Source organism: Malus sylvestris, chromosome 15, assembly GCF_916048215.2.
Source record: "Malus sylvestris chromosome 15, drMalSylv7.2, whole genome shotgun sequence".
Taxonomy (NCBI): domain Eukaryota; kingdom Viridiplantae; phylum Streptophyta; class Magnoliopsida; order Rosales; family Rosaceae; genus Malus; species Malus sylvestris.
The window spans coordinates 49,880,059-49,899,280 of record NC_062274.1 but is presented as its reverse complement, the minus strand read 5'-3'; the positions used below and the strand labels follow the sequence as shown (position 1 = coordinate 49,899,280).

General features: G+C 38.1%; 1 protein-coding gene across 3 annotated transcripts; it reads right to left on the bottom strand.

The window, feature by feature from the left end:
• Positions 1-1,087: 1,087 nt before the first annotated feature.
• On the bottom strand, positions 1,088-18,610 carry LOC126604840 (DEAD-box ATP-dependent RNA helicase FANCM). 3 transcript variants are annotated; one of them, XM_050272154.1, is made up of 22 exons: positions 18,147-18,609; positions 17,560-17,703; positions 17,251-17,333; positions 17,025-17,139; positions 16,720-16,811; positions 16,477-16,531; positions 16,284-16,405; positions 16,098-16,211; positions 15,559-15,749; positions 14,889-15,019; positions 13,592-13,652; positions 13,413-13,483; positions 12,283-12,332; positions 12,053-12,218; positions 11,803-11,930; positions 11,381-11,713; positions 11,208-11,289; positions 9,071-9,733; positions 8,514-8,963; positions 8,324-8,375; positions 7,984-8,130; positions 1,088-1,716 (listed from the first exon to the last, which is right to left on the bottom strand). In XM_050272154.1, exons 1-22 carry the CDS (start codon positions 18,520-18,522, stop codon positions 1,179-1,181), a joined length of 4,164 nt encoding a protein of 1,387 aa, XP_050128111.1. In that variant the 5' UTR covers positions 18,523-18,609; the 3' UTR covers positions 1,088-1,178. The 3 variants fall into 3 exon arrangements, 2 of the variants coding, with proteins under 2 accessions (XP_050128111.1, XP_050128112.1); XR_007616756.1 differs by having other exon boundaries at positions 1,568-1,716; positions 7,984-8,119; positions 18,147-18,610; XM_050272155.1 differs by lacking the exons at positions 17,560-17,703; positions 18,147-18,609 and having other exon boundaries at positions 17,025-17,117; positions 17,251-17,332.
• Between the last annotated feature and the right edge of the window lie 612 nt (positions 18,611-19,222).

Here is a 19,222-nt window from a genome sequence, read left to right as displayed (position 1 = left end):
GTGTACGGTTGTGTAGAGGAAATAATCATTCTCCTCTAAGGAATACAAGTCCTAATAGGGAATAATAGCTAGTAGCCTAGTAGCAAATCTAATCTCGAATTTACACAATCACACTTAAATACAATGTTTATAACACTTTTGTTTTTTTAATTTTTATTAATCATACACTTTATTAAAAAGGATAAGCATATTAGTAGAACAAAAAAATTAATTGAATTTATATATAAGCTTATACCATTCATTAAATAGAACAATAAATTGCATGTATAATTCCAGAATATTCAAAAACATAATTTGCATGTATCTTAGTTTTTTTATAAGATACTTGTACCTTATCACAAAAAAGAAAAATGAGCAAAATATAAAATTCTGTACAAATTAATAAATATTCATTTATCGATGTATAATAACCTCTCTAAAGTAATAACTTTTATAGTCCCAACATTATTCATTTATAGAGGTTTTCCTGTAATTATATGAATTTCTAAATTATGTTTCGGAATTTTCAAAGTTACTCAGATTCTGAATTCGAAAATTTTAACCCAATTTGATCCTATTCCAAAATTTTGGAATGAAAATAGCAAATGTTGTTTCTGATCCAATCCGTTTGAAAATCATTCCTACTTATGATTAAAGTTCCAGAGGAGTCAGCTAAACCTTTTTTTTATATATCTTACCAATGAGCAAGTGAGAGATCTTAAGTTTGAATCTCGTGAATGGCAAATTTGATGCCAAATTAAGCTGCTCATTGTGTGGCTTAACCGAACTCCCCCTCCCCTTAGTGTAAAATATATCGTTGTACTAAAAAACATAATGACCACGCCCGCACCCATCAAAGTCATTCTTTGGCACCATTTTAACCGAAATGGTTAGTGAGATTAACATAACTCTTCACTTTGGTCCTTGAAATTTGAAATTGATAGAAATGGTCCCTAAGTTTGTCCACCATCAATTATTTTGGTTATTTCGAGAAAAAATTCTGTTAAATACGGGACCAAAATGAAAAATATCCTCAATTTAATAAGCAATGGGCAATATGACCTGACAAAATTTAAAGGTACTTTTGTCATTTTGGATAAACGATAAATAAATAAATAAATAAATTGCAACCAATCATTGATAAACAATCTCAATTAGTGAGAAACAATATCAGTTAGATGTGTTTTCCTGTAAGTTTATTATATACCAAGATCAAATGTGGGCTCTAACAACTTGGGAACCACATGCTGCTCCTGCGGCCTTGGCGCTTCTGTTTTCTGTTTAAGAAGCAATGTAGCTTGCGCTTCCATTGCGTCAAGATCAAGACCCTCGAAAAACTGATCGTCAAACATGTCATCGTTTGCATCAATGCGCTGCAAGTCTCTGCCTGCAGCCTCTGACTCGAGCGAGAACTCTCGCTCCAAGTTGACTGCAGGATATCTTGAATGATGACAACTCAATTTTCTTTTACGGCTTTCAACATCTCTCTCGTATTCTGGGGAAGCACCACCAGTACAAGGTATGTCTACCCTTACCCGGTTCATTTCCAAGGACTTTGAATCCATCCTGGTTGACTGATTTGTACCATCACTTTGAGGCGTTTGGAGAGAGAACGATGTTTTGCCACAGGAACTTCCAGTTTCAGTTGTCCTCGTTGTCGCTGCCACAGAATCAGGTGAATATCCCGCAGAACTAACTGGCTGCCTCTCCATGGGTGATTGGGTGAGCAATGAACGTCTTTGTAAGAAATCAAAGAAAACTTTTATAAAAAATTTTATACAGGTTACAGAACTAGAAGAGATGATAACAAATAAAAAAGAAGAGCAACGAGCAAGGAAACAAAGAAACCTAAGCAACTACAGTGATGGCATACTTCACCGGCCAAATGCAGGAGGATTGGGGCCTGGTAGATGGTAATACATGTGGCATAAAAACTTCAACTGTCATTTCGGTTTGCAACTTAGAAAAATTTTGAGAAAGAAAAGAAGTTCAGCTAAATAATCTCATATCCAAGTAACCTATTAGTTGTAAAAGTAGCTTAAAGAATAAACCGCCACCGCTTCTAATAGAAGATTAATCTCAGAGTAAAAGAAACCGTTTTTTATCTATTTTTAACCCAAGGCATCCTAAAATCTTTTACTGGTTAATAGAAATAGCCCAAATAGAATCATTGACATACTGATATCTAAGACAATGGCTTTCTACGTCAGCAGGTCAGACACATTGTGCATATATGATGAACACAACAACAACAACAACAAAGCCTTTTCCCACTAAGTGGGGTCGGCTATATGAATCCTAGAACGCCATTGCGCTCGGTTTTGTGTCATGTCCTCCGTTAGATCCAAGTACTCTAAGTCTTTTCTTAGAGTCTCTTCCAAAGTTTTCCTAGGTCTTCCTCTACCCCTTCGGCCCTGAACCTCTGTCCAGTAGTGACATCTTCGAACCGGAGCGTCAGTAGGCCTTCTTTGCACATGTCCAAATCACCGGAACCGATTTTCTCTCATCTTTCCTTCAATTTCGGCTACTCCTACTTTACCTCGGATATCCTCATTCCCAATCTTATCCTTTCTCGTGTGCCCACACATCCCACGAAGCATCCTCATCTCCGCCACACCCATTTTTTGTACGTGTTGATGCTTCACCGCCCAACATTATGTGCCATACAACATCGCTGGCCTTATTGCCGTCCTATAAAATTTTCCCTTGAGCTTCAATGACCTATGACGGTCACACAACACGCCGGATGCACTCTTACACTTCATCCATCCAGCTTGTATTCTATGGTTGAGATCTCCATCTAATTCTCCGTTCTCTTGCACGATAGATCTTAGGTAGCGAAAACGGTCGCTTTTTGTGATCTTCGCTAGATTGTTCCGGTCATTAGTATGGATAAGTATATAAATGGATAGAGATAGGAAAGCGAACACAAGATGTACGTGGTTCACCCAGATTGGCTACGTCCACGAAATAGAGGAGTTCTCATTAATTGTGAAGGGTTTACACAAGTACATAGGTTCAAGCTCTCCTTTAGTGAGTACAAGTGAATGATTTAGTACAAAAGACATTAGGAAATATTGTGGGAGAATGATCTCGTAATCACGAAACTTCTAAGTATCGGAGTGTGGTATCGTCTTGACGTGCCTTATCTGTCTCATAGGTAGATGGGGCATCTTCTCTGGAAGTACTCTTCCTCCATCCCGGGGTGGTATCTTTAACTGGTGGAGATGCACAAGGTAATGTATCAATTTCACTTGAAGCTTACTTGTAGTTTCAGGCTTGGTCAAGCGCGATACAAACCATGTAGTAGGAGTCCCCCAAGTCGCCGAGCTAGGGGATCTGCTGAAAGAGGTGACAGACAAGGTAAGCAATCATAGCTCCGGCTGATTGTTCACAGTCTCCCTATCTTGCAGGCAGCATGAAGGATAAAGAGAAGAAAATGAGAAGAGATGATATGGGATACTTTTGCTTTTGAAGAAGTAACTTTCCACAGGCTTATTCTTGAACTGAGCTGGAGGGTTTTCTGGTTTCTTCCAGAGTATAAGGCCGACTGAAGAATTTGAGGGTCAAAACAAGTCCATCAAATCTAGAGTACGTTCGACACTGCTGATATGGGATACTTTTGCTTTGACAGAGTAATGGATGTATCGGCACGTGTGCTGTTACGCTTGTCTCCACATGTTTCCTTGTATACTTCTCCCTTGCCCTATCTGTTCCTCAGGCAGATGCGGTATCTTCCCTGGAAACATAAGATGTTGAAGATGAGTACTCGAGAGCAATGTCAGGTAAGTAATCAGGTAAGGGGTTCCAGGCAGTCAGTTCCTGGCTGGAAGCTTGATTCCAAGTACTGACTGATTGCTCTCTTTCTCCTTGTCTTGCAGGTAAGAACAAGGTCCAAGGAAAAGACAGGGAAAAAGCATGATATGGGATACTCTTGCTTTTAACCCTGATGATATGAGATATTCTTGCTCTAGTATAGCTTGTTTGCAGAGGGATTATCGGGGGGAAAGAAAGCTGAATATTTCGAAAGGCTTCGTTGGGAGTGCCCTCTCAGATATGAGGAAGGGTTGAGCATTTTTGCATGTTTGCCTGTCCGTTGGGGATGGAGGTCGACATATATAGGAGTCTCCTTAACAACAAGTAGTAATGCTATTCCTTTACCCTACTTGGTCATAGCACAGTAGTGGGAGCTGTCAGCTTCACATGTTTTAACGCTGTCAGAGCACTTTGAAAAAGTGGTTTTTGGTATCTGGAAAGCTGATGTTGCATGTGAAGATTACAGACAGCTTTATCCAAAGAGATCCGGCTCTTGAAGTTGGGAAAGTGTTGCCTCTTCGGTTTTCGAACAAGCAATCCTATCGGGGATCTGGCTCTCGAGATTCGGAGAACGATGCCTCTTCGATTTTTGAGAAAGCAATCATGCTGGGGGTCTGGCTCTCGAGATTCGGAGAGCGGTGTCTCTTCAATTTTGAGAAAGTAATCATGTTGGGAGTCTGGCTCTCGAGATTCGGAGGGCGGTGCCTCTTCGATTTTGGAGCAAGCAATCTTGTTGGGAGTGTTTTCTCGAATGTGAGTAAAGGTTGGGCATGTTTGCTAGTCTACCTTGCCACGAAGCACAGATGTTGACACACAGGGACTTTCCAATTATCCAGCAATGGTACTGTTCCTTTACCCTCTTCGATTTTTGAGAAAGTAGTCATGTTGGGAGTCTGGCTCTCGAGATTCGGAGGACGGTGCCTCTTCGATTTTGGAGCAAGCAATCTTGTTGGGAGTGTTTTCTCGAATGTGATTAAAGGTTGGGCATGTTTGCTAGTCTACCTTGCCATGAAGCACAGATGTTGACACACAGGGACTTTCCAATTATCCAGCAGTGGTACTGTTCCTTTACCCTTGTGGGTAATAATATGGTAGCTAGACCTTCAAAATTTATGTGTCTAAACTTTGTTAGTGTTGTTTCTTTGCTATTCTTTTACCCTTCTTGGTCAGAGCGATGTAGTGGGAGCTGCAAGCTTCACGTGTTCAACTTTGGCAGAGAACTTTGGCAAAGTTATCTGTGGTACCCATGAGCTACTGTTGCGTGTGGGAAGTGGGTGATTGAACAGTAAAACTCATGTGCTTTCTACTTCACCAGAAGTCTTCGACCGAATGCCCATAATTTCCGCAAAGCTGAGTGTACGTGTGACAGGTGCTGACAAGGCTGGAAAAGTAGGTGCCTCTTCGATTTCTGAGATCGGCCCTCGTGGTCTCTGAGCAGCCCAGCTTTTGAGAAAGCAAGCGCCTCTTCGATTTCTGAGATCGGCCTTCGTGGTCTTTGCGCAGCCCAGCTTTTGAGAAAGCAAACGCCTCTTCGATTTCTGAGATCGACCCTCGTGGTATCTGAGCAGCCTTGCTTTTGAGAAAGCAAACGCCTCTTCGATTTCTGAGCAGGCGCCTCTTCGATTTCTAAAGCTCCGTCGAGTGCAGATTTTTATAGGGGCTGGCATTAAGTTCCAAAGCACACTTGAATCTCCATCAGTAGAAGCTCCATTCTTGCACTTCTAAGATCTTGATTTGTCCGACCTCTTCTCTCTTCAACACCTTTGAAAATGTTTGGCCCCTCCGACCGTCGTTTTGACTTGAACCTTGTTGAAGAGGCAGCCCCGCCTTCTCCTGACAACATATGGCGTCCATCCTTCGTCTCCCCTACTGGTCCTCTTACCGTTGGGGATTCCGTGATGAAGAATGATATGACCGCTGCGGTGGTGGCCAGGAACCTTCTCACTCCCAAAGATAACAGACTACTTTCCAAACGGTCTTATGAGTTAGCTGTTAAGGATTCTCTGGCTCTCAGTGTTCAGTGTGCAGGTTCTGTGTCTAATATGGCCCAACGCCTATTTGCTCGAACCCGCCAAGTTGAATCATTGGCGGCTGAAGTGATGAGTCTCAAACAGGAGATTAGAGGGCTCAAGCATGAGAATAAACAGTTGCACCGGCTCGCACATGACTGCTACAAACATGAAGAGGAAGCTTGACCAGATGAAGGAATCTGATGGTCAGGTTTTACTTGATCATCAGAGATTTGTGGGTTTATTCCAAAGGCATTTATTGCCTTCGTCTTCTGGGGCTGTACCGCGTAATGAAGCTCCAAATGATCAACCTCTGATGCCTCCTCCTTCTAGGGTTCTGTCCAGTACTGAGGCTCCGAATGATCCCCCTCCGGTGCCTTCTCTTTCTGGGGCTCTACCGACTGCTGAGACTTCTCCTAAGCAACCTTTGTGAAGGCTCCCTCTTGTTTGTTTATTTTGACTTATGTATATGTACATATTTGTAGCTTATCGGGGATATCAATAAATAAGCTTTCCTTCATTTCAACGTATTGTGTTAAATACACCAAAGCCTTCTTCGCTAAGTTTTTTGAATTTTCTTTTGTTGAAGCTTTGTGAGTGGAGCATGTAGGTTGAGGTAGTGTTCCCTTAATTTCCTGAGTGAGGAAAACTTCTCGGTTGGAGACTTGGAAAATCCAAGTCACTGAGTGGGATCGGCTATATGAATCTTAGAACGCCATTGTGCTCGGTCCTGTGTCATGTCCTTCGTTAGATCCAAGTACTCTAAGTCTTTTCTTAGAGTCTCTTCCAAAGTTTTCCTAGGTCTTCCTCTACCCCTTCGGCCCTGAACCTCTGTCCCATAGTCGCATCTTCTAATCGGAGCGTCAGTAGGCCTTCTTTGCACATGTCCAAACCACCGTAACCGATTTTCTCTCATCTTTCCTTCAATTTCGGCTACTTCTACTTTACCCCGGATATCCTCATTCCTAATCTTATCCTTTCTCGTGTGCCTACACATCCAACGAAGCATCCTCATCTCCGCTACACCCATTTTGTGTACGTGTTGATGCTTCACCGCCCAACATTCTGTGCCATACAGCATCGCCGGCCTTATTGCCGTCCTATAAAATTTTCCCTTGAGCTTCAGTGGCATACGGCGGTCACACAACACGCCGGATGCACTCTTCCACTTCATCCATCCAGCTTGTATTCTATGGTTGAGATCTCCATCTAATTCTCCGTTCTTTTGCAAGATAGATCCTAGGTAACGAAAACGGTCGCTCTTTGGTATTTCTTGATCTCCGATCCTCACCCCTAACTCGTTTTGACCTCCATTTGCACTGAACTTGCACTCCATATATTCTGTCTTTGATCGGCTTAGGCGAAGACCTTTAGATTCCAACTCTTCTCTCCAAAGGTTAAGCTTTGCATTTACCCCTTCCTGAGTTTCATCTATCAACACTATATCGTCTGCGAAAAGCATACACCAAGGAATATCATCTTGAATATGTCCTGTTAACTCATCCATTACCAACGCAAAAAGATAAGGACTTAAGGATGAAAACTAACATATTTCCACTAGTAACGTAGATTGTTAAATTTCGATAATCAAAGGCAGTCATGGATGGATTCACCAGCCTATATATATGTGGTAAAATATACAACATCATCACAAAATTTCTAATCCTGGCTCATTATAGCAGAAATCAAATATCCAATTATAGAAAGGGGAGGGGTGCGGCAAATATAATCAACTGCTTAATTTTTGTGAAGTTATGCCTAATTTCTTATAGCAATTGGGTATTATTTTCCTAGTTCCTTAAAAGACATCAAAAACTTTGGAACAAGCACCTCTTTGGATCAGTCTCTGCTTCTCCTTACGTCACTTGATCACAGAAAGATGTTTTATGTGAAACAAAGTAAAAGTTGGATGCACTTCTACTACATTTTCCAAGATGGAGTATTCAATGATATTAACGTTCAAAAAAACTTCTGACAACTACCCAGTTCATATGAAGGGCTACATTATGAAAAGTAGTTCAGTCAAACCGGTAATGGTTTGTGAAGAATAAACACTGCTCACTCCACGACCAAGGGAACAACTTTGATCATCCATTCACATGTGTGTTGGAGTGTGTGTGTGATAGAGAGAGAGAGAGAGAGAGAGAGAGAGAGAGAGAGAGAGAGAGAGATGAAATACCTGTATATTGCCATCATATCATTTCCTCCACTTGCAGACTGAGTAGCCGCAGCTGTAGGATTTATTCTGTCATCTATGAAACTATCATTTGAATAGTTGTCTTGATCATCTTCCTCGTCATCAGACATACCAGCTTCTGAAGATACCCTAAGTAATTTCAGTGGAGTAACATCATTTCAAATATTCGTTTTCAACAAAAGCTTTATATTACCCACAAAAACAGAACAAAAAATCAAACAGTAAATATTCTTTTATTCTGTTAGGTGAAATTGCAACTATACAAATGTACAACAAAAAACTTCGCCGCATCATTGTAATATAGAAAAAAGTATGAGCTTACTCAGCTTCCTCCTCGATGAAGGCCCTTACATCATCAACTGAATTCTTTTTACCTAAGTAACAAAAGCAATGTATTGGTACATAGGTCACATAAAAAGATTCGCATCTGAAAGGCAATCCTAAAAAACATGGTGTAGTTGCACTTCAAATTACGGAAAGGAAACTAGCAGCTCAATTAATATTCATGGTACCTCTATTGTGCTTCGAATGTGGGGAACCAGTTTTAGAAAATGATCTGGCAAGGTTTTTTGTTGACCCCATATTATTTGTCACGCTTTCTGGTTTCCTGTTTTTCCAAGGATCCCCAACTTTGTGCAACCTTCTGAACTTGCGTGCCTCTTTTACACTTTCCGACTTGTCTCCGGAAATTAAATTCCAATCTTTGCCACAACTATTTGTAAGGTCAGCTAAAACAGTATTGGCTCTTCCACTAATTGGTGATGCGGAGGTACAACCTCTTATACTGGCACTATTACTCTTGTTATGGAAAGGAGTTCGGATTTCAGTATCCATAGAAGAAACAGATACTTTTCCTCCACAGGCATTGTTTTCCATACTGACCTTTTCACTATTTTCAGGATGTAATTGGGCAGGTGAAACGGGGACAGGAACTGCACACTCATTTGCGTTATTTGATGGTCCTGCATCATATGTTAGCATCAATTTTCATACTAGGGGACAATAGCAATCTCAGGAAAACTCATCCCAATTTGAATTAAAATGAAATCTTACTAAGTGCATTACTAACCACTAGTGTTGATAGGAGACTCTGGAACAACTCCACTTTTCATTAAATTAGTAAGCCGTGGACTGAGCTCACCATCTCTCAAAATACTATTGTCTTCATCTGTGAGCAACAATGATCCCTTGCTTTCCAGAACATCAGGTGTGTCGGAAACACTATCTCCTTTGCTTAACAAATCTCCCTTCAAAATTGTAGTCTGAAGAATTTTTTCAGCCCCATTGAATGTTTTCTCTGTCCAGATTTCAGACTTGCACAATCTAGAGCTAAGTGAATTCTCATATTTTATGCTTTTCATCTGAATAATTTTAACATCTCCACTGGCACCACCTTGAGTAGTTAGTTCTGTGTGGTCTTCATCTGAAGTCCTTCCATGGTAAGAATTTTGCTTCAAGCTATCCAACTTAATACTACTTTCACTTGTGAACATGGAATGTGACAAGTCTTTCCATCGAAATACAGGAACAGATGTGATTAAGACCTTTCCAGAAGCATCCACATTTACAACATCTGAACCAAAGAGGTAAGAGTGCTCATAAGGATTTTCACCAGGGAAATTAAGTCTGTAATGCTTCTCCTTGGTTTTCAATGTACTATTAGGTGATAATTCAGAACCCAATACTTTTCTTTCCGACTGTTTCTCTAAAGAATCATCAGGATTCAGAAAACCTGAAACAAAATATTCAAGATTTAAGTACAATACTAAGAAAATGGGTAGCACAGCCTGCATCTTCTCTGCATTCAATTCCCCTCGCCAAAAAAAAAATTAAATAAAAGAAGAAATGATGGGTGCTTAGTTTTTAAGTACATGATGACTTAAGCCATAATATTTTATGCACATAAAATAGATGAGGGGATAGCAAGAAACAATTCCTCTCTACAATTTCATTTGAAACATGAGAACAAATCCTAATTAAACTTCGTATTCTGTTACAAGGGATTTCTTTTATACCCTCTGACAGAAAACAAAATGGGGTTTCTTATCTAGCCAACAGGTAGAAGGTTCAAATTCTTAGATTCCAATATTGATTGACTGAATTAGTTAAAGAATCCGGTGCAGCATCATGACTTCAAATTAGTAGCATGATTATGCATATTAGTTTACAGTACAAAATGTGGTAAGAGTGAACATTATGATACTTTTAGTCCATTCCTTGTGTTAGTTAACTCCAAGAAAAGATAACCAACCTCATAGCTGTAGTACTACTACTATATACATCGGAAGACGAAAAGTATACCGAAGACAACAACATTATATCAAGAAAATATCGGGATAAGAGGAATGAATTTCAGAACAACTTTGAACAGGCATCCATGCATACGCAGGACCAAAAAGTGAGAAAAAATCAAAGTTACAAAGTAAAGAACAAGATGGCTCAAAGAATATGATAAGATTATCCAGTATTACATTATGGTTGCATATAAGATGAAATATAAAAATTTAAACAAAAAGGAGAATATAAAGACATCATGAACCAATGACTTGGTGATCCTGAGCTTAATTTCTGAACTACTTGTAGAACGAGTATTGAAGTATAATATTCACTTATCTCAAATAAACTTTAAAAGAAAATATAAGAACAATAAACTATAGAAGCTCAGCTGGATTTTGATTAACATGTAAACCTGCATAGGTTTGATGCGGGGCATTGATGCAAGTATGACAAATTAAATGCACCTCAGAACTCCATTTGACACGATGAAACTAATCCTAGTAAAAAAAAAAAATTCATTTTTTCATAATAATTGAAGGAAGTTGAGGTTCCACCATGAAACCAATTGGCAACACGGGGAGTAGCCCAACCTTACAAGCACATGCAAGGTTCGGTAAACTTCCGATGTGGGACATTTCTTCACATCCTCAAAGTTATCATCTGCATATAATCTGAATGAATCCTTAAAATAAACAGAAGAATTTTGAAATCAAATTTTCTTGTTACACAGCCCTTTTTGAGTTGGGGCAACTAGCTACAATAAGCATATTTTGACACTTGGTTGCAGAAATGATCAGTCGTCATTATATCATCGTCGTGTTGTTGTTATGTCATTGTTTGTGTCGTTATTAAATGATCAATATGTCGCCGCGTTACTGAAAAATGATCATTTATGCAAACCAAATGTCAAAATTTTCCCTTTGAGTTACCTTGTCTGTTGTTGTCATGATGTTCAGCAGCGTCAATGACATGTGGCTCAGTAGTGTCAATTCCCTCTGCATAGAATTCATCCTGAAAGCAATTAAGTAAAAGTTGTAAAACTCAAGAATATGTAATACATTACAACAAGGAAAACAACTTAACCACATAGATAAAATCAAACCTCAACAAGAGAGATATTGCTGTCCCTAGAAAAGGTTAGTCCTTGCAAACATTGCATCATATCAATCAGCATGGTTGTCCGACGTGAATGCATTACTTTATATACTCTTGACGGATACGTTTGAAAGTGAGGAAAGGCAATAAGAGATGGTTTCCATGCAAGTCCATGAGGGTGGAAATACTTGGCAATTAAGTTAGTCTCAGATACAGTTAACGTTTCTGCGATCACAGGAGTCTGAACAGTGTTATCATCAATCACTTTCTTTCCACGACGAATAAATTGTTCAACTGAAAACTGAACAAACTGGACTTCGGGTTTGAAAATATGAGGAATCTGCAATAAAATTTGATGCAATCAACAGCTAAAAAATGGACTGCAGGATTAAAAGTTATAAAGATGCAGCATCTGTTAGAAGATCCCACCATCCTCGGACTAGAATGGAAATTGAAGCTATTTATTCCCCCATTTCGCATGTGTTTCATCATATTCTTACTGTTTCCTTTCTTACGATGGTAACCCTTCAACTCTGACCCTTCACAGGCTAGAACTAGTAAGACTTGTCAAGGATTTAGGATTTACTCGGGGGGAAGCAAGAAATTCATTGAATAATTCATACTGATCTCACTAACAACTGACTACATAAAATGCATTGGTCATATGAGAAAAGGATATCAACTCGTCCATCATGCTTCCTTCCAGTTCTCCCCATGCGTTGAATCATTCTCAATGGTGATACGTTAGCATCAAAGCATATAACCAGATCAACTTCCATAATATCCAGGCCTTCTTCACCAATAGATGTGGCAACAATGACATTGTATCCACCAGCACGAAATTTCTGTGGGAGATGAAAATAAGCTAATGCAAGGTGCTACAAAAAGAAATAAGCACAACATAATTACCTCTAAAACAGCTTGTTGAACTTTTTGTGACTGGCCTTTTAATGTTTTCCCTGTAAGAAAATAATAGTCAATATATTTCACAACAGACACGCAAACCAATATAATTGTGAGGCAACCTGTGAGGCCCTAAAATTTCACATGTAATTTCCATCCCAATTTTGTTATAGGCTTATATACTTATTTTATAATCAGTGTTCTAAATTCTGTTTATAGAACTATTTTAAAATAATTGGTTTTCCAATTAACAGCTATGATTCAGAACCAAATTATTTAAATTAAATCCCAATTATCACCACACAAACCAAGAAGCCTATTCTTGTTTCCAAAAGCTCTACTCCAGCTAATTCACAATACCCAAAAACACAGCTCATACCTTGCACCTCGTAAATCATTAAGTGAGTTAGAGGAATCGGAGGTTTTGAACTGAGGAGTTCCTCAGACCAGAGCTCTGATACCATGTTAGACAACAACTAGAACCCAAATGCTTGAGGTATTAGGGAATAGGCCAACTATGTAAGTTAATCCTAATGCAAATGTTGACCAAGACGTACATAAATTCTTGGCTGTAGTATGCCATTTTAAGAACTAGGAAACAATTTCACTCCAGTCTCCTAAGAAGATCTCTTAACAATTATTATCTTCTTTTTGCCTTGAACACAAATTCATTTCAAAAGAGGTCAAGGACCTGAAGAGTGAGAGAAAGCCAGAGAGAGAGAGAGAGAGAGAGAGAGAGAGAGAGAGAGAGAGAGAGAGAAGTGGACAAATAAGAGGAAATATAATAAAAAGGAGAAGATAAGTCAATATCAGACGAAAACTCCATTGTCTTCCTGCATATCAGACTCACTCTTAACATGTCCTGTTCAACATGCCGGACACATGGTTGAAAAGGTTGACCATGTAGTAGAGACATTGGATATGACAATTTTGTTTTGAAGTTTTGAACCAAGCGTATATATAAAATAAAATAAAATATCAAGGAGAAAAGCGAACATAAAACAAGAGAGGAAGTTAAAGAATTAAGAACTGCATCTTACAATAAATTTTTATTTAGGCAACAAAAGATAACTAATTTTCATTAAACATCACATTTAATAGGGAAAAGGAACAAAGTGAAGAATGAAGCTTCAAACCTGAACTTTGACCAATAAACTGGGTAGCTTTGACTAAATTGCCAAGGTTTGCTAATGCATCCATTATGTCCCTGTATACTCAGAAGGGTTTTCCACATTTTATATATAAATAGCTTGAGAAAACAAGCAAAATAAAAATAAAATCATCATAAATTAATTAAACACAGAAATTGTTGCACCTGACACTTCCCCGAAAATTTGAGAAAATTATAACCCTTGATTTCTGTGGATCATTTGTTTCTACAATTAGAAATATAATTATCAACCACTGAGAGCTAATACTTTGAGTCAGACGATTAATATATGCTATCAATACAAACCAATGTTTCATCAGCACAAACATAAGTCAAAAACTCAAAACTAAATCATTGTAGCCAGAGCACATACAACCATTGGTATAAATAGTAAGTAATCAAACATTTTGTCCATTTCCCATCTACAAATGTCAACTTAAAACTCGAGTCTTCAGAGTTTAGCCACAACAAGTTCTGTTCAGATAATAATACACAGTCCAAATCCAACAAAGAAATAAAGCCAACAGGGAAACCCTAATGGTAAAGAAATATAAACCCATAAAGCAACAGTAATCCCAATTAAAATTAAACATGTTTCATACAAAAATTCCCTAAAATCAAAAAAAAAATTGAACAGGTCTGATAGAAATTGATGTTTCATATTGTCCAAAAAGTTTGAAGCTATTATGATGGGGATCAACAATTAAATTATTTTCTAACACTCCCCTTCATATGTGGGCCTCTTTCCAGTGCTATAGGGCTCAACTTGTGGAGCTCAAATTGCAGAAGTAGAATTAAACCCACGACCTCCTTTACTATGCCATGCTGAGTCTTTTTGCTTTATCATTGCTCTGAAAATCTTTATTGAGATGCGATACGGTAATTATCTTATTCCCTCAAGTCCTAGCAATCTCATCTTTTGCAGTTGTTTATACATGACAAAATTGGTCCATTGGCTCACAAAAATGTAAAAGTTTTGGCATTGCTAGTATTGCTAAATAAAATTATTTATACATTAGGATAAGAATTTAATCACTTAATCCCTACTTCAGCCATAAGTGAAAGTAAAACTGGGTCGATGTTTCAGGCCCTTGTTTGAAAACAAAAATTATTTATCTACAAATAATAGTTTCTGGACAAATTGGTATATTGGCTAACAGAAACATTAAAGTTTTGACATTGCTAGTATTGCTAACCAAAATTGTTTATACATCAGAATAAGCATTTAATCCCTTACACCCGAATTCAGAACAAGTGAACAAAGCTGGGGAGATGTTCCAGGCCCTTCATTGAAAACAAAAATTATTTATCTACAAATAGGCATTTTTTGACAAGCACAATATTGAAACCATGCAAGCAGCAGTAATTCTAACATTTGATACACTTATACATTTCATAAGCAGGAGTTATAACGTGTCAAAACCAGCATATGATAGCATACAATAAAATTAAGAAAACATACTGAAATGATCATGCAGTACTTCTAACATTTTGGACAATTTGGGACTCGGAGCACCATGTGACAAACTTTGCTGCATTATGAGCTTTGCTTTACAAATATCTTCATTTCTGCTCATATACCTTGCAAAAGACCTGAAAAAATGATCTTGAACAGCTTAACGGCCTTGAATTGTTTGCTAAAAAATTTAACAGCTTAAACTCCATGCCATCAACATTAATATATAATATATTAGCCATGATATTAGTAAAGTCTATACAAGAAGTTTCTGTCCTTCAACTCAAAGTCCAAATACGGAAAAGTCAAACACCAATTATCATAATGAGACAACAGAGTGTGTGCCTTTCACGTAACAAAAATATCTTGAAAAATAGAAAATTATCAGCCTCAAAATTTCTGCAAGGCAGATCTGTTTGGAATTGCTTGATACCAAATTTTGTTATTAGGCGATTCTCATCAAAAGCAACAGCTTCTGGCACTTCATTTTCAAGTTGCATTACTAACACATCAATGGGAATTGGGAAGGTTCCTACATAGATTAAAGAATATTTCACTAGAGAAAGGTAAACAATAAAATGCATGATGGTTCCACATATAATAGGAAATAGTTATTAGAATCTGAGTTTGAGCTAATAAAGACAGTGAGGAAACTGAGAGTATAGAAAAGCCATACCCTTGTTTTAATTTTTCTTCAAGCATTTCATATGCTGGCCTTATTCCATGGCTTGATATTAGTTTACGAATGTGGTAAAGTGTAAGCAGTGTTCCAAAGAAACCTTCAATATCTCCAGGCTTAATTTGGGAGACGTCTGGAGGTGCTTGACGAAATTTCTCTCTTGAATTAAGTAATAGACAAGGGCTTAACTGTAACAACACCCCCCCCAACCCAAAGAAAAAGGAGTGAGATTATGTGGACCCAGAAAGTATGTAATTGTTTCAGTAAGAATTAAACAGAAAAAGAAATAATAAATAGAAAGATAAGGTAATAAATTTTCATTAGTAAATGAAATTGGTTATCTATACAGTGGCTTGTCTATTCCTTAAAACTAGAGGAAAAACAAAGGGAGAAGTTACTAGAAAAACTCACAACCATCCCTTTTTTACCATGTCTGATGGAAATGCCAGAACAGAATAAAAATGCAAAGAATCAATCCCATCCAGCACAGTTTTCCTAGAGCAAACTAGAAGAATTCAAATTATACTGAACCATACATTCTGAATGTCTCGAGTTGGGAGAACTCCAATAGCACAAAGCCTGGATGCAAATGGATGCATTGCTTCCAAGAGCTTATTGTCTATCTCAACAGCAGCTTGACCCATTGCAACCTAGAAATATTGCAACAAAAGTGTTTTCCTCTGTACAAAAAAATTCAGCAAACAAGAGATTACAATGCATACCTGAATCAACTCTACGTCCCTGTTGTGGACATATGGTTTGACATCAGGGTCATCTTCATTGCGATATTGAAGTGTTGATATATATAAGTTATCAATAACTTGCTGGACAGTCTGCTGCTTTGCTGTACAAGTGCATGTAGTTCAGGATCCTCTAAACGAAATTTAGTAGAAACCCAGTATGTTAGCAACTTACATCCCGGTGTTGCACTCAAAGCTAAAATTCGCAGTTGCACTTGTTCAGCCATTAACTATAAAAATTAAATTATCATTAGTATTTAAAACCATTAACTTTGTCCAATAATAACACACCGAGCCAACACTTATAAGGGTAGCAATACAAGAACATTAGTGGCGATAGTGACACCACACTCTGAACCACTACACGTGCAAAGGATGATCAGACATAGTTTACAGATCAGAAATCAACAGAACATACCTCACGAACTGCAACACTGTAAGAATAGTTTCCTAATGCTCGGTGAGCTTCATCAATCACCAAACATACCAGGTATTCTACTGCACATGTGCCTGCAACGAATTACCCCTGATCAAAATCCAGCAACAAAAGATCTTTCTCAAAAGGAAAAAAATCTATATATTTATTTGCATAAAAATGGTGTTGGAATATACTTATTTTCTAGTGGGGACAATTTCAGATTTTAGAATATAACAAATGAAAATATCAAATTTCTAAAGCTTTTCATTAGATAATCCTAGTGTATTAGTTCAAGAATTAATCACCAGACTGAATGTCCTTCTCCAGCACTTGTGGAGTAACAAAAAAAACTCGTTTAGTTTTCCACAAGCAAGCTCTTTTAGTAGGACTTGTCTGACCTGTCATATCAATTGTCCATTCCTGCAATCAGTTTGATCAGAATCTTCTTATAATTCCTAAGTGAATAAAATTGTTAAGAAACCACCAAATTTTGAACAATGTCCACTGCTTACAAGTAAATGGGGTTCTTACCTGTGGTATTCCTACAATATTATGACACGCTTGTATTTGTTGCACAACAAGTGGTCGAGAAGGAGCAGCAAAGACTATTTTTCCTGTTGTGGGAAGAACAATGTCCATGTATCATAACTAATGAAAACAAACTTGAAAAGCCAACAGCAAAAGAAACTGAACAGAAATGAGGATGAATTGACATGAGAACGTGAAGAAATCATAATAGGAACAAGTTCGAAGAGGGCATAGCCTAAAGTGTCTAATTGTCTGCAATAGGATGAAGTTGGTTCATACTATCGTCGTACCCAGTGGTACAAGTTACTTTACCATTAGGGAACCATCTGAAATAGTTATACATAACAACTGCAGCAATTAGCGTTTTCCCAAGTCCAGTTGGCAGTACCACCAATGTATTTGAAAATAATGCCGTCTGGGTAATAGAAAATTGATAGTCACGCCGAGGAAAATTAACTGCAATAAGGAATAAGAGTCTGAAGATAAGTTTAACGTTTTCTACACTTTAACAATAAACAGAAAAAATGAGACAAGAAGAACCCTTTCCAAGCATTAATATCGAAAAAAGTGAGATCATAAGTTCACAATCTCAATCTCTGCACAAGTACTCACATTTTCCCTAAAAGGTCCCATGCATTTGAACCCACATTAGCTCAATAACACAACCCACTAGCAAAATTTATACTTTGATAAAAATGTGATTGAAAATCTAGCATCCGGGGCAATACACCATCTAGTTCATTCAGCTAGAGCTACACAAAATAATCAAATTCCAACTTCAGTCTCCAAATCCCATATCAGAAAGTAAAAAATAAGAACAGTTTCCCCTTTCCTGAATACCCAAAATCCAAACTTCCACGGAGTTGCGAAAATAATTGCAGAGAGAAGATGACTCTAACCTGGGTACATCCAAGTTTTAGCTGCCTCAGCATCAATTGGAACACAGGACACTCTCCCATCACCCTCACTACAATCCAGGTTTCGTTCTTCGACGTCTCGAATCCCTGGCGGAGGCCTTCCGATGAACTTGTCGAGGGTGCTCTGCCGGGAAGTGCCGGCCTTCTTCTTGTTGCCAGGGATCGGGGCAATCGGATTTTGCACTGGGGTGTTAATGTTACTGGGAGGAGGGGCAAAATGGGAAGATTCATCTGAAGTAGAGGAGGGCCTTGAAGCCTGGGTCTGGTAAACCACGTCGATTTCTTTCGCCGCCGCTTCCCAATCAAAATCATCGTCGTCGTCGTCGTCGATGACTCGGTGAGGATTGGTGGAAGTCATTGGAGAACGAACGGGGCGAGGAGAGAGAAATGTGAATCGATAAACCCTTGGAGAGAGAGAGCGTTTTGGCGGCAAAACTTGAAGAATTCGCGTTGCCCAGCACGCTGCTATATGTGGGCTTTCGTTGTCGTTGCTACTGGGACTTAAGCCCATCTCCAACCGAAAGGCATAGGGCTCGTTAGCCTTGTCATAAAAAATCATCTCCAATCGAGAACCAAATGATCAAACATAATTTATTATTTAAAAATTACAATTTAAATTCAAATTCAAATTACTAACTAATCTAACATTTAACTTACTAAAGCTATCGTTTCACTAAAAAATAAAAAATACAACGGCTAAGTATTGTAAAAAACTACAACATAATTTATTATTTAGAAACAACAACTTAAATTCAATTCAAATTTTGTAAAATAGAAGTTATAAAAAAAATATATAAAACAAATTTTGTAAAATAGAAGTTATAGGAAGTTATAAAAAAAAATAGAACTTATAGGAAAAAAATTGTGTAAATTTTTTTTTTTTAAATGCAAAAAAAAATTCAAAAATAACGGCTAGCTAACATCAGCTAGCCGTTGCATTTGAAATTTGGCCTAGAATTCCTGTTGGTTATATCCAACAGGAATGCTAAAATTTCTGGCTCAGCTGAGGGTTGGATTGGGCGAGCCCTCTGACCCTTTGGCCCTTTTAGATTCTATGG

What these genes read in the sequence shown, in the direction of transcription:
- LOC126604840 (XM_050272154.1), bottom strand. Translation starts at nt 18,522, where the DNA reads ATGACTTCCACCAATCCTCACCGAGTCATCGACGACGACGACGACGAT. An exon ending in AATTTTCGGGGAAGTGTCAG is followed by an intron (nt 13,484 to 13,591) that starts GTGCAACAATTT and finishes CTGAGTATACAG; the next exon opens with GGACATAATGGATGCATTAG. An exon ending in GTTTATTGGTCAAAGTTCAG is followed by an intron (nt 12,333 to 13,412) that starts GTTTGAAGCTTC and finishes ATTTTCTTACAG; the next exon opens with GGAAAACATTAAAAGGCCAG.